Consider the following 15304-nt stretch of genomic DNA (forward strand, 5'->3'; position numbering starts at 1 on the left):
CGCCCCCTTTTGTATCTCTTTTTTCATATTTCTCAACAAAAACTTGATATGTCTGACTATATAGCGGTTTTTCATAGTGGTCCACTCAAATATACACGTGTCAAGGCCTGAAACTGCACCGTTATCCATTTACACAGGGATTCAGCGTCCCCAGGAGCTCAAAGTAGTAAAAAAATGACACTTTTTGCTCCATAGCATTTGATCCATCCATTAGATTTTCCTGAATCTTGGTGAAAATGTGGAAACCATTGTTCTCAATATAAATTCAGTATGGGTGACCCTGTTAAAATTCTGGTTTGCATACCTCTGGGACTTTTAGGGCTGAAAGAATGCCTTTTTGGAGCTATTTTTTCATATTACTTCAAAACTTTATATGTATATCTATATAGTGGTTTTCCGTAATGCTGGATTCAAATATACATGTCTTAAGGCGCTTAAAAGGGGTTACAAATGCTCCAAAATTGCAAAAAAATTACACTCTTTACTCCATCACTTTTGCCTTATCCATTATATTTTTCTGAAACTTGGTAAAACTGTGAAGGCAACGTTGGCTCTACACACTTCTCACATTCATCATTTCTTCACTATTTTTTGTGATGTCATCTCGCATGCAGCACCAGAGGGGGACTATGCACGTGTGGCTTGTTCTCCAAGAGAGTCACCGCTTACCAAGGCCCAAAAGCCACTCGAGGATAAGAGTTAATGAATGTAAGTAGATAGTGTAGTAATTGTTAATGGTGTAGACTGGGTAGAATTTGGATTATTTAAGGAAACAGCTAAACAAGAAATTGTTTACATAAGATTTGAAGGCTACCTTATTGTAATCGGCCAGGAAGCAAGCCAGTGGAACAGTATTCCACAGGCAAGCAGTTCTAGGAAAGAAGCTTTGTTCATGGAATCTGTGTTTAGATTTAGGCACAGATAGAGAGTGGGGGAAATTGTTGATATTGGTTGTAGCTATAGACTCCAAAATGGCTAGGCCTTTTTATGGAATGTGACATGAACGTACCTTATGTGCCTGGTAGAGTTCTTGAATAGGTTTTGTATCCGAATGCCTTCGACAAGTATCGATAATCAAAATAATCTGATGAAAGAGAGAACGGGCGATTTGGACCAAAGTTAACACCTAACATCACAAGTGCATTTGAGAAGTTTTATTGCCACACAAGCTGAAAGGCCCGACATAAATTCAACAGTAGATTCTTTGATATGACAGTGGCGGGTTCGAAATGAATGTCTCTGTTTAGAGCACAATTGAAGCATGATACTTGATTTTTCGCATTTTAAACTTTGATTTAAGTGATTATATCTTAAAATAATGTTATAAAATCAACAGTAGGTTCTCTACAGTGCAATGTAGACTACAATATATTGTGAACTAAGTCATTGCAGGGAGGGATGTGAAGCTTTCTCCCAGTGCACCATGATGGGTCCCCAACTAGACTAGTTAATTAGTCAATTTGATTGAAAAAAAAATGGGCGATTTCACCGATTTTGAGGACAATAAATATATGGGAGTGTGAAACATTCGTTGATCATCAATCAATCCCGGGTAACGTCGGTTCTTCCTGCAAGTCGCCTTTCTTTGTACATTTTCTTATTCTTTTATCTAAATGTGGTCAATTCTGTTATAATCATCTTTTGAGCAATCACATTATATATAAAATCAAAATTAAGAGAATCAATATCTGATAATTCTTTGATTAGCCTGTTTGATGCAGATACACAGGGTCTGTAAGATGAACCTACTAAACACTACAAGCATATGTGTCTCTGTCTGATCCATCTTAACTGGTAACAATTAAGTATATAATTCCGATCAATAAGAATTACAAAGACAAGTATCCATTTCCATCCTCTGTAAGAGAAGATCCTCCACAATGGCTCAGCAGAGACCAAACATTATAGTAGAATTAGGAAAAGAAGAGTGGAATTACGTTGGAGCTGACTGTATCCGGGGAGGGTAATTTTGCAATTGCAGAAGATGAGACGGATGAGAGATATAGTGATCTACTGAGTGCTAGGAAAAAAGGATGGAATGTGTAATATTATCGTTTTGCTGTGGATACGCTGAGGGAAAACTAATTAACACACTGCAACAACTACAGAAGGAAATCACTTTGACAGATATACTAGAAGCAGCAGAGAAAGCATCATATAAAATATAGTTGAAAAGGAACAATGTGTCGAGGAGCTTACACTTAGTATCAATATGACAATCTGAGGGGCCTTGTCATTTCAGAAATACAGTAGAAGAGTAGGGACTGAATATGATAATCGTGGTACTGGATCTGATTGTGGAACTGTTAACTACTGTGTACTACAGAGAGTGCGTACAAATTATATAAATTTTTTTTAAAAAATCAATTTTGGGGAGTACTGTAAATATTTGAACATGGTTTGGACGTTTGATAAGTCAAGATGGATTTCTTTAAAATTATTCTTAATTCAAACTATGGAAAATTTAAAGCATATTCTCCAATGAGAATCATCAAATTATGTAAAAGCAATTGCATATATTAACGAATATATACGACTATGAATATAAAGATCAGATCCTCGTAAATATTTAATCACGTACCCCCTAAAATTGACCCTGCAAATTGATTTCATATTATTTCTGAATTCACCCAGAACTATTTCTAACGTGACAATGCAATTTATTTCAAACGTATATTCTACTAGTAGGAACGAAAATCTAAATTTTGTAATATTTCTTAGCCATAAATGAGCTATTACCAGTGTAAGATATATTTAAAACGCGTTTAATATTTAGAAATTCCATTATTTTAAAAATTTCCATTAAGCACCCTTTCTCCCTGTTTTTTGTAAAGTAATGAAACCTAAAGATTTCAACCTAATTTTTATAGATAATCGTTTAAGAATGAAACAATATAAACTAACATATATATATATATATATATATATATATATATATATATATATATATATATATATCAAAGTTGTGTGTGTGCATTGTAGCATCACGGGTAAATATTTGATCTAAGAGCCCAAATTACTGCATATTATAAATATATCATTAGAAATAAATTTTCTATTTTTAATATTACCTTTTAGCTGATCTAACTATGCATTTTCTGTTGTACGTATTTAATATATTGTTATTTACTCTTTTATGCAATTGTGAGAAAGTGATTGACCATAGTCGAGGGCGACTAGAAGGCTTCATTTTCATTAGCTATTAATGGAGTGTGGGTGTGGACACTTTATTTCAAAGGATTATTCCACTTGTCCTTGATACCCACCTTATATTATAAGGTGGGTATCAATATAAGTTATAATGCTGAGTTTTTAACAAAGGGCATCAAGTACCATTTTTGAGCCTTTTGTAAAACTCAACTGAGAACTTAACCCTAGTTTTTTGGTCCATTAACAAACAGCTAAACTATTATCCCAAATATGCATCATTATAAACCTAAATAATTTCTTTTCAATAAAGAATGGATTAAAATATTTAATAAATGTTCTTAACTTTTAATCTTGGCTATAAAATTCAAGAAAAGTTGAGAAATTCAACATAGATAGGCACCTCAGCTAGTGTTAATATAAATATAAAAATATCAATCAGAAGTCAAAAAAGGAAATATGTTTAGCAAACTGAAGAGTGACAGACTAATGGACAAAACATCTTATTGTTAGTTGCATCCGCATATCTCGATAAGAATTCCTAAAAAAAACAAGAAGAAATCAATAAAAATAAAATGTAAGAAAAAAGATGAAGAATATAAGACGCCATTTTTGTTATATCAATGGTATTTTGTTTCCTAACTTTAAGCAGACGTCACTCCTTTAACAAAACTTTTTGATCCCCATTTTCTCATTCTGCACGAACGTTTAGTAATCTGTGGCGGAATGGGGAAAAGATTCCATCTGAGACTTGATGGAATCTTTATCTTCATTCCCACGAATTTGAGGGAAAACAAAATCTTGTCTCAAAGTAAACAGCAGACGAAATAATTCCCAAGGTCAAATTTGTATTGTTTGTTGACTCTGATCAGATCCACTTCTAGTCTTTTCTCGTGTACAGCACAATCACGTTGACACACCGGTGCTCGTTGGATCACTGAAGTTAAGCAACGTCGAGCCTGGTCAAGATCAGATGAGTGACCATTTAGGAATAGCAGGCGCTGTATGTAGGGGTACGTTGATACCTCCTTACAAGAGCTACAAAAACCTGACGTCATTTCCTTTGTCGAGGATATACATGCGACTGGGGACCACTTGTGAATTTCATACTCCCATAAAACTTCTTCTGTTTGAGGAAACTGGTTCAACCTGCATAGTGAGTGCTGCTTCAGTACAGCAGTAGTAGTGGTGGTGCTGGTAGTAGTAGTAGTAGATTTGTCTCATGCAGACAAAGAATTTTGAATTTGGAAGCATGCTAAAATATTGGACTCTTTAAATTTAATGTCTAGTAGTTTATATAAAATTTGTCCGGATCCATTCCAGTCCATACAGAAAAATGAAGAGATGAGAGGAAGCTGAACGAACGTTAGAAAGAAAGTAACGTTTATTCGTGTCGCACTTCTACATCCCAACACAGGAAAGGTGATGCATGCAAACAAAAAAAGACAAAAAGTGGAAGAAAAGGAAACTATAAAAACCCATTATTTTCAGACATTACAGGATTTCAAGTGTCTATCCACCATTTTTCATCTGTTTCCCCTCCCCTAATTATTGCATTTTTTTTTATGTCTGCACTAATTCAACAAAAAACGAATATGTTAACATCTTAAAAGATTCAACTTCACCTCGAGGAAATTTGGCCGAGCCGAGAAAGATTTGCTCTGCTAACAGTGTGGGAAGAATAGAGACCCAGCTGTCTTTCAAGTGATTCAAACAATTTGCAAGCAAACTTCTTTCCACTCCCCATGATCACTCACACACATCAACAATTGAATTTCCTGTCCCCCACCTTTCACCCCTGCACATATTTTCATGTAGAGGGAAGATCGGGACTTTTTTCATAATTGAAAGACCAAATCATATCTTGTTTTGTAGCATTAGTTTGTGAAAAAAAAAATGTTATTGCTTGGCAATTATGAATAAAAAAAAAAAAAGAAAGAAAAATAAAGAGACGGGAAGATGTTAATATTTATTTACTCTCTCCCTTTGTTTAGAGGGAGGGTAATGATAATATGATAAGATGCTGGTGGTAAGGAAAAAAACGCTTTCATCTTTTATGCGTTTAATAACAAGAATAGATATTAAAATGCGTCTATTTGATGTACAAGTTTTGCACTGACAATGCTATTTCAAACCTTAGCGTGACGAACTTTTAAATTTAAGAATGTTAGAAAGGAATATAATGCTACTTCAAACCGAAATGATAGAGCCTCTCATTAATTTGTAAGAAAGCATCTAACAACGCGAAGATCTATTGTGTGTGTATAAATATATATTTAAGATGGCCGACGTGTAACAATGGTAAGTAATGAGGATGGAATTTCTTTTCCCAAACAAACACACCAGGTTTATCATGTACAAATTTACTTTTTGTTGATAACGTCAGATGGGAATCGCATCTGACGAGTTGATGGGAGAAAAATTTCTATGAAAACATAAAATCATAGAATTGTTATCCCATTAACGAAACGGCTGTAATAAAAAGATCCATGAAATAAACAAAGGTTATATAAGAGAAAAAATGTAAGTCTTTGAATTTCAACAAAATTACATACTAGCTGGCAGCCCTATTAAAACATATTTTAATTTATGCAGATTGCATATGTATCAATCATCTATTGATTATTATATATTATGAGGAATAATTTGTTCGGTGGACTAATTCGAACAAAATAAAAATAAATAAAATAAAAAAAATGATAATGTCGTTCATCAAATTCCACCTGTGTTTGTTTACAATATCACGTCAGCTGATATTTGGGCTTGACGATGAATGCTCTGGAAAATTAATTTCTGGTTAATGTTTAGTTTTAAAATATACAAACGAAGGAATGATTTGTGGTGGTTTTAAGTGGTACTTCTTCATTTATCGTAAATTGAACTCATTAATTAGAAAAAAAATGAAATAAAATGGTGAGGTGCATCCAGGCTTGAACAGGGGATCATTCGATCTGTAGTCGAATGCTCTACCACTAAGCTATATCTTCAGATTATAATCTGAATTTTTTAAAGAAAAAATGATTTGCTGAAATTGTATCTCCCCTTTGCCGGTTTAATGTAAAACATTCCCTGTCAAAATTCTTCTTTTTTTTTTATCTTACAGAGAAAAAAAGTTATTTTGAAGATCAGATTTTTTCGATTTTTGATACTTATCGGATGAATTTCTGTATAAAACATATCTAAGAACACTGCCAGACATATAAATTAGCTTTTTGTGAAATTTGTAAAAGATAGGCTTAGCCGTTTCGGTACTTATGAGGAAGGAACTTTCACACACACAAAGTGACTTTAATATATATATACACACTATAATCAGAGAACTGTTGGACTAATTCTCTTGATTAGGCTATTGGTAACTAAATTAGCACCCTGATAAAGCATAAGGCCCATGAGGTTGGTGTGCAAAAGCAACTATATAAACAAGACCTATTAAAAGAATGGATGGACTTCATAGGAGCCAAACGGCCATCGAAAATGATGGAGAGTAAATAGCGTTTGCTTTTGGGGTCGTACCTTTTGCAGTCCTAATCTTATTCATTTAAGTAGCTTTTGGCTTTAATAAATGACTTAGCAGTAATTGTTTACCGGCTAAATTTCTTCAGTAAAATAAATGTCAGGTATAAATCATTAAATAGAAGATAAAATTAACGCAGACTAACAAGAACATAAGTCAGCTGTAGGACTGCATGCTTCCACTTAACAATGTAAGAATGGGCCAAAGTCTTAAAAACGTTAAAATTTTTACCATGAAAAATTAAACACACAACCACACTTTCTACTGCTTAACTCTCAATCGCACGTTTCTTCATATACATTTTATTATTTGGTTTTTAAACAGTTTCTTAAATAAATTTCAATTTTAATTCATATCAAATGCCATTGTCATTTATTTGATAATGCTTTTCCTCTACTAGCGTTAGTATCATTCATAATCTCTCAGACAACATCTTGTGTGTCTGAATTTCTCATCTCTAAGTAACTTTAATAATATAAATTATTTTATTTACTCATAGTTGAATATTGAAATCAAATATAAAATATAGGAAAACTAAAATTCATTTTTTTACAAATCTTATTAAAAACAATATACGTGTTGCTATATTTTGAATCAGTTTTTTTCTTAAACTCTGCAATATGTCTCTAAGTAACGCATGGTAAATATAGCGTGTTGTTATATGAAAGAAGCTGGAATAACTTAGTTTATTTCCTTCAGCACCAAAGCCAACAAAGTCTTGGTCATTGTTCAGGTGGTTTGTTCCCTGTTGACTGAGGTTTAGTCATGTGCAGTTCTAGGAGTTTTATCCTACCAGGCGTTTTCTTGTCACCCTTTGAGAAGGGGTTAGTCTATTGCTACTGGGAATGAAGACAGGGCTACCCAGACAATACTTGTTCAGCCAGAATGCTCTTTCTCTATGGCATTGGTTTCAAATCCCACTTTTCGCCCTTGTGTCACCCCGTTCTGCCATGGAAATAGTGATGGGACGATTCCAATATTATTCCAGATTCTGATACAATTATCAATTCCGATGCAATAACCGATTTAGATTCTTTATAAATCTCTAAATATTTAACTATAAAGTTATTTTCCATGATTACCACAAAAACACATGTTAAATGTGTAGATATTTTCTCAAACATAAAAATACACTTGTGCGGGATAATTTATCGATTTTAGTTTTACCGATAGTTTTAAATCAATAGATGTTCATTATTTCATTTGTTACTATCAGCAGTGGAATAGTTTGCTTTAAATAAAATCAAATATAAAAGCTAATTAAAAGAATCGTTTCTGGCATTGGGAAATAGGCACAAATTTAACGATTCCAACACCCCCCAAAAGATCTGATTTTTTCAATTCCGATTAATCGTCCCAACATTACACGAAAAAGAAAGAAATAGAAGACGGAGTAAAAAAAGCTATCATGGAATTTTCATAATTGTTGAAATAATATGAAAACTGAACTTACAATAAACCACAATGTTTGTTGATTTGTGTGATGACAGTGTGTGATGAATGTGCGACTTGGCGTTAGCTGTACATTTATATCGGCCTGCCTGCGTTCGACTGATGTTCCGGAGTTGTAAGCGCGTCTCGCTACTCGTGACATCTGTAGAATTTAGCCGTTGTCCTTCAAATTCAAAAAACACACTTGGGGTTGGATTACCATCCGCAGAACATGTCAGCACCACGTCACTGCTCTCAATGACGGTTGTATCAGGAGATAGAGTTATTGTCGGACGGTCTGAAATGAGAAAAAAATCAAATGATGGTAATGAAAGAGGGGGGTTACCATTTTCTTGATTCTCCCGTAGACACTGAAAGTAATGCAAAAATCTTAAAATCAAAACGCCTGAAAATCAAATTCACAACAGAAAGTTATGTCATCATTATGTGCAGTTTAATGCTGCAAAGCATTAGACGGCTTTAGAAAATGGTTTCCAAACTCCTTGGCCTAACGTTCACAGGAAACATGAGTTGGAACAATTACATTGAAAGCATTGCCAAGGCCGCTGCAAAGAAGGTGGGCTCTCTCTACCATGCTAGAAAGTTACTTACGCCTGGAAGTATCCTGTACCTCTATACGGCCACCATTCGCCCATGTATGGAGTATTGTTGTCACATTTGGGCTGGTGCATCTGCTACTAGTCTCTCACTCTGGGACAGGGTTCAAAAGATGGTCGCCAACCTGATAGTTCCTGTTTTACAAGTATTTTAATGGTGAATGCTCTGACGAACTACAAGCACTTATACCTGTACCTTCTTGACATAAATACCCCCCGACAAGCAGCAAAATCCCACCCCTTCACAGTAGAGATCCCTAGGTGTAAGAAAGTCTTCTACTCTGATAGTTTCTTACACAGAATTGCTAAACTTTGCAACTCTCTTCCGGGATTCTGCTTTCCCAATTATACTGACATGCAGAAGTTCAAGTATAATGTGAACAGACATATTGCTGTTCATCTTCCTTCATAATATCCCTGCAACTTCTGTTCCCGATAGTAGCCGCCTACTTCAAAGTGACACTATGCCTTGTTTAGGGTGAAAATGTAAAAAAAAACAAAAATAACTTATATCTGAACACTTGTAAACTTTCTCTAAAGTTCATTTTTATCGCTTCCTCTGCTTTTATTATTTGCTTTCTTTGGCCTTCCATTATGAACTGAACCTGCTACTTCAACTGTTCTACATCTACTAACCTAAAAAAATCACATCAATTCTTTCAACATGGCTATACCGTCAAGATCCTCTATTCTGCATACATCTCTTTGTAGTCCAGATTTAACCTTCCTCTGAATCAACCTGTACTTAAGACTCATAATTTACATGTATCATTCTTGCATCATTTTTCTCTATGTACGGCATATTCTAAACCTTCTCTGGCCAGGTTTCACTTCCATAAATTGTCAAACTGCATGCACATCTTTGATAGACTATCCCCTGCGTCGACAGTGGTAACAGTCTGCCGGTTAGTAATAGCACAAGTTCCTTGAACTTACGTTAGCCAGTTAAAATGGTTATAGTATATCGGTTATGTGTGGTTGTTTAATATGAAATACTTCCAAAATGTGCTTTTATTTATTTTTTTTTTTACACGGGAACCACTATTTATCAAGGCCAGGATGCCACGAGGATAAGGGTTAATGGATATACATTAGTCAATGTGATTATAACGTAGTAAACATAAGTTGTGGAAATTTTGTAAATTTGATTACTTAGGGGAACGGTTCCTCAAAAACTTGTTTACATTGGACTTGAAAACAATCAGCTTGTAGTGAGCTGGAAAGCAGGCAATTGGAAGAGTATTCCACAGGCGTGCAATTCTAAGAAAGAAGCTTTGTTCATGGAATCTACATTTAGGTTTAAGCACAGATAAAGAGTGGTGGAAATTATTGAAAGTGGTTTTGGCGAGATGAGTGTTTCTTGTGAAAGTTTGATGGAGGGGACCATAGATTGAAGCTCAGATGAGCATTTGTCATGAAAATAATGATAAAGCAGAGACAGGCTCGCAACATCTCTTCTGTGAGAAAGAGGTTGCACGGAAGTGAAAAGGGCATCCCCCACTAAGCTATGAAGTCTATTTTGAACTCTGTCAAGGCAGAATAAGCTGTTTCTAGCAGCTCCTGCCCAGATGTGGAAACAGTACTCCATCGTTTGCCGTACCTGGCTTTTGTATAGGTAGAGAATTTCATTAGGAGGGAGATATCTACTGGAGTGGTAGAAAGATCCCACCATTTTTCCAGCGACCCTGGCGATGGATTTGATACACCTATTTCATTTTAGATCAGGAGTAAAGGTCCAGCCCAGAAGCTTGTTAAAACATGAAGCCTCCCCAAGGCGAGAGCTGTTCATTTCAATTGATGCCAGATGGGCATCAGAGCGTTGATGATGTAAAGTTATCGGTATTACACTTCTGTTAAAGGATCATCACTATCTTTGCTTAAATAAGTCATGACCTAGATGACCATTTTGTTCTTAAATGGTCATGTTGTACTCGGGATGATAGAAATCAAAACCGGGTAGAGGGAGGGTGAGATTAACTGGTGTAAGATGGCATCAGGTAGAAACCAGCAACTCTACTGTTCATATTTTTATGTTGTGGTCGTATTTTATGATGCAGTAAAAGGAATTTGTGGCCACATGTAGATGGCATGAGCTGCAGGGCATGGGTTTGTCCTTTTGAGGTTGATAGCATTTTGCAAAGGTAAAAAGCATCACCAAACTTCATATGTTTATGTATTCTGTGAACCCAGTATCACCTATCTCTGAATTGGCTTTCTTTATATACAGAGTTGATATTTTATTTTTATATGTTGTCATCTAGTATTTGAAAATGATCACTCATCTGGTACTGAGCAGGGTTCACGTCTTTTAAAATCCTAAAAATTTTAAAATATTGGGCACAATATAATAATCACTAGTGAATTTGCTCTATAATGATAAATACAAAATCAGCATGAATTGAAATATCATATTTAAGCATATTTTACGGCCGGATAACACCAGTCGGCCTAGTAGTAATAATAATATTAATAATATTGATAATATACACTTCAAAAGTATCACAAAATCACACTAAATTAAACAGGAAAAACTCTTGGGTTCCCAGGCATATTGCAGAGATAAAATTAAAATGATATTACTAGTAATAATTATAAACACTTGTAGACTACAAAACTATTTGTTAGAATTGTAAAGATTCTGATATAATAAAATTAAGAATACATTTGGTCTTAAATAAAATCTTGACATAATTCCATGAAAGCTAGACTAAAAGTTGTGTTTCGATGACCATCAATATTCTACCGGAAATTAAACCTCACTGTAACAGATTAAGTGACAAATACTATGTATATATACTGGCTGTTAATGTGAGAAGTTGGAAGACGTTTTCTCTGTAGCTAAGAGTACTTGATCTTTTATTCACAGTATATTATCATGCTCTCTCATTTGTATGAGATGAGCATTGTTTGTTCAGAAATAAATCCTTATCGCAAAATATGGAACTATTGCATTTTTTTCTTTCTTTTTGTTTTTCATCTGACAATCGCCATGCAAAACAAACTGCTTGAATGGAGAACACTCTAACTTGTTCCATCTTTCTTTATCAAAAATCTGCCATGTTTGACAGTCGGCTCCAGTAAGTTCAAACAAAATGCCAGATCTGAGTGGAAAAATGGCATTCATTTATTTGTCATATATATATATATATATATATATATATATATAAGACGATATTCATCTTTAAATCAATCCAAAGAGAGACATCAGACTTTACAGAAAGGGTGCAATATCCTATTTAGAGCTTTATAACAATAAACTGACATATGTTTCTAAATTTTTGAGATGAGGATTGATTATTCGTATTATTTGGATTCCTTGGACTACTGTTCTCATCTCCAGTGTTATTTTCACGACGTTTCTGTTCAGTGTAATGACCGACCTTCTTAAGGTGTATTTTGTTGAACTCTGAATCTTTCTGTCAAATTCAGAAATCTGTATAAAATTTCGGATGGGAATTTATATTTAACCAATGAGTGGAGCATGCTCTCGTTTCATCAGCTATGACTGAGTAGAAGGCCTAAATAATTCGCAATTGTATTTTGAGTGTCGCTGAGGATTAAACCTTAAAATTTCAGAAGTTTGTAAATCATAACTGAATTTTACCAAGTACTTTCTTCAATCTGCCACAAATTATGCAAGACTTCTATCCAATAATGGCTGAGAGAACGAAAGCATGCTACCCTCGTGTATTAAATAAAGCATTCTGTTTGAAATTCTGTGCAAATTCCTGAGTTCGATAAGATACACCTAAAAAAGGTCAATAGTCACCATACGGATTGAAAATTTAAGAAAATAACATTTACAATGAGATCACCAGTCCAAAGAATCCAAATAATATGAATAAACTTACTGTAAAAACGTTTAGGTATGTATTAAAATTCTTCTATGGGTTGTTTAATCTATTAAACTGGAATAAAGTCTTTATCCAACCTTGACACAATTCAAAACCAGCTTCAAAACCTGTTCTCTTTCCTGCAACCTCTTTACCACAGAAAAGATGTTGCAGGCCATTATTTTCATGTCAATTGCTCACTTGAGCTCCAATATATAGTCCTCCTTGACAAACTTTCACAAACATCACTCGACTAACTACAACCACTATCAACAATTTCTCCCATTCTCTATCTGTACCTAAATCTAAATGCAGGTTCCATGAACAAAGCTTCTTTCCTAGAACTGCTGACTACAGCATGGTAGCCTTCAAGTCTAATATAAACAAGTTTTTGTTGAACCATCCTCTTAAATAATCAAATTCTACCAAACTTATACAATTAACGATTACTACACTACCACCTTACATTCATCAACCCTTATCCTCAAGTGGTCTTTGGGCCTTGATAAGTGGTGACTTCCTTGTAAAAAAATTAAAAAATACAACCAAATTTATTTATTGCATACTTTCGTGTGTGCTAATATGCAAATGCATTTTATCTAGAGATGTTGTATGGAAAACTAAGGATTAGATGCTCTTTATAATAAAAAAACAACTTTTCCATGGCTATATATAGCAGCCTGCTAGTGTGTGTGTATATATATATAACTACTTAATTTACTCACATAAAATTAATATACGAAAGTATAGATTTATGTGTAAACTTTAAGTATTTACTTCAAAAGTGCTCAATACGTAGGTAGAGCTAAGTCCTAGAGAATGCGGAATATTCAGTGTAGCTTAATCGCCATATATATTTTATAAATTACTATATATATATATATATATATATATATATATATATATATATATATATATATATATACTAGCAGACAGCTCTCTGTTGACTGGTCGTAAAATACTCTTAAATATGATATTTTAATTCATTCAGATTTCGTATTTATTATTATAGAGTAATTCTTTATCGATTATTGTATATTATATTGTACCAAATATATAGTAGCGATCTCAAAGTAAAAAAAATATGAATTGGGTACCATTAGCTAGAATCGAAACCAAAACATTTAGCGCACCAGTCTTAGTCGTTACAATTTGAGCTATCATCAAATGGATAAGAAATAGTTAAAAATGACTCAGCTATAACGTTTAAATGTGTATTTGTGCAGGCGTACAAAAATGCACTTATAAGTTAACAGGATAATTTTATGAAATACTTACTTTTTAATAAAAAATATTAGTGTATACAAAAATTTATAGCAAAAGTATCCAGTACATGTTTAATAATAACAAAAATGAATTAGTATGTTTTTTTTTTCTGGATTGCCAACATTGTAAATCTATAAATCTATGAAGAGGTATATTAAAGGGAGTTAATCAATGACGAAGTTCATAACGCTGACGATTATGGCAGCGAAATTCTAGCTATGGATAAAAGAATTTCGTGAATGTAAACAAAATCATTGGATTAATTGTAAACTTTTGTGAGCGGTATTTTTTCATCACAAGTAAGAACTGCATAAAAGTTGAGTATTTTTAACATGAGTGTAAATATGGAGAAACATAAGAACATCTCAAATATCTATTGAAATGTTTACCCTTTTATAATTCGTAGAATTTTTTCCTTCGTGTATCATTGTAGGATCTATCTGGGCATATGTCTTAACTTTTCCAATATCTGAGAAGTAATGGCGACCTTGTTTTGATAAAAATACTATTCATATTTACGTATATTGTTTCTTTGTTTTATTAACATTTTATTCTAACAAATATACAGTAGAACCCTGGGATTCAGTGGCCCTAGAATACGGTTTTTTTCAGGTTATGATCTAGAATACAATGTTTTTCCGGCACTTGGTTACGGTATTTGCCTTGCCTTACGGTATTATTTATAATGTTATTTGATTATATACATATGTATTATATTCTATACTGTATTTTGTTACTAATTTTTAATGCCGTATCCTGGGTTTTTACTGTATTATTATTAGGAAATATATGTACACACAATTCCCCATCAAATATGCATAACATATAATATTATTGTTAATCATTTGGTTACAACAGATTGTATTCCAGGATTAAACAACCCAAAGAAACATGAAATCACCACATCAAAGTTTAGAACAAATAAATTTATTGATAGACGTTTAATTTAACAGGATTTATGATATGAATCTTAATATAAAATTTAAAAACTATTTCATAAGATGGTTTACAACTTTTTTTACCATTATTTCTGATTTTTTCTCTGCTTGATACATATTCTCTTAAGCTCCATCCAATGCATAAAATCATGTAGAACACATGTTTAACTGAATATGATGACGGTAACATTAAGTAAAGATTGAGTGATACAACATTTTCATGGGCCAAATAAGATCATGTGATAATTAGAAAGATGATAGTGGAAGGGGACACTAAGCATACAGCTGGCCGCGTAGGATGTTTTTTCTCATGCTCATCTAAAAAATGAGTTGATAATGACATATAGCAACATGTGATGCAACCAACTAGCCGGTAATCTATATATTAATAGGATAGCGTGTGTGTTATTTATTTTGTGTGTCACGCTTACATCAGAGTGACAGTCGTTTCATTGTTATGGATTTCCATTTCTTGTAATAAATAATTTTACCAAGACTTCATAAGTTTTGGTTTCGGTTTCAATCATAGTTGATGGCACTCAAGTCATTTAATTATTT

General features: G+C 33.6%; 1 protein-coding gene across 10 annotated transcripts in view; it reads right to left on the reverse strand.

The window, feature by feature from the left end:
* Positions 1–15304, reverse strand: part of LOC145277016 (synaptogenesis protein syg-2-like) — an 824542-nt gene that overhangs the window by 184779 nt on the left and 624459 nt on the right. For all 10 annotated transcript variants that reach the window (XR_013868085.1, XR_013868082.1, XR_013868084.1 and 7 more), the window contains exon 9: positions 8115–8390. Coding sequence is in view for 6 of the 10 variants with exons in the window: in XM_080128618.1 (XP_079984744.1) it covers positions 8115–8390 (276 nt within the window). In the remaining 4 variants the exon portion in view is untranslated. The remainder of the gene's footprint in view (positions 1–8114; positions 8391–15304) is intronic.

The sequence above is a fragment of the Euprymna scolopes genome, chromosome 5 (genome assembly GCF_053919585.1).
Source record: "Euprymna scolopes isolate OS-2025 chromosome 5, ASM5391958v1, whole genome shotgun sequence".
Lineage (NCBI taxonomy): Eukaryota > Metazoa > Mollusca > Cephalopoda > Sepiida > Sepiolidae > Euprymna > Euprymna scolopes.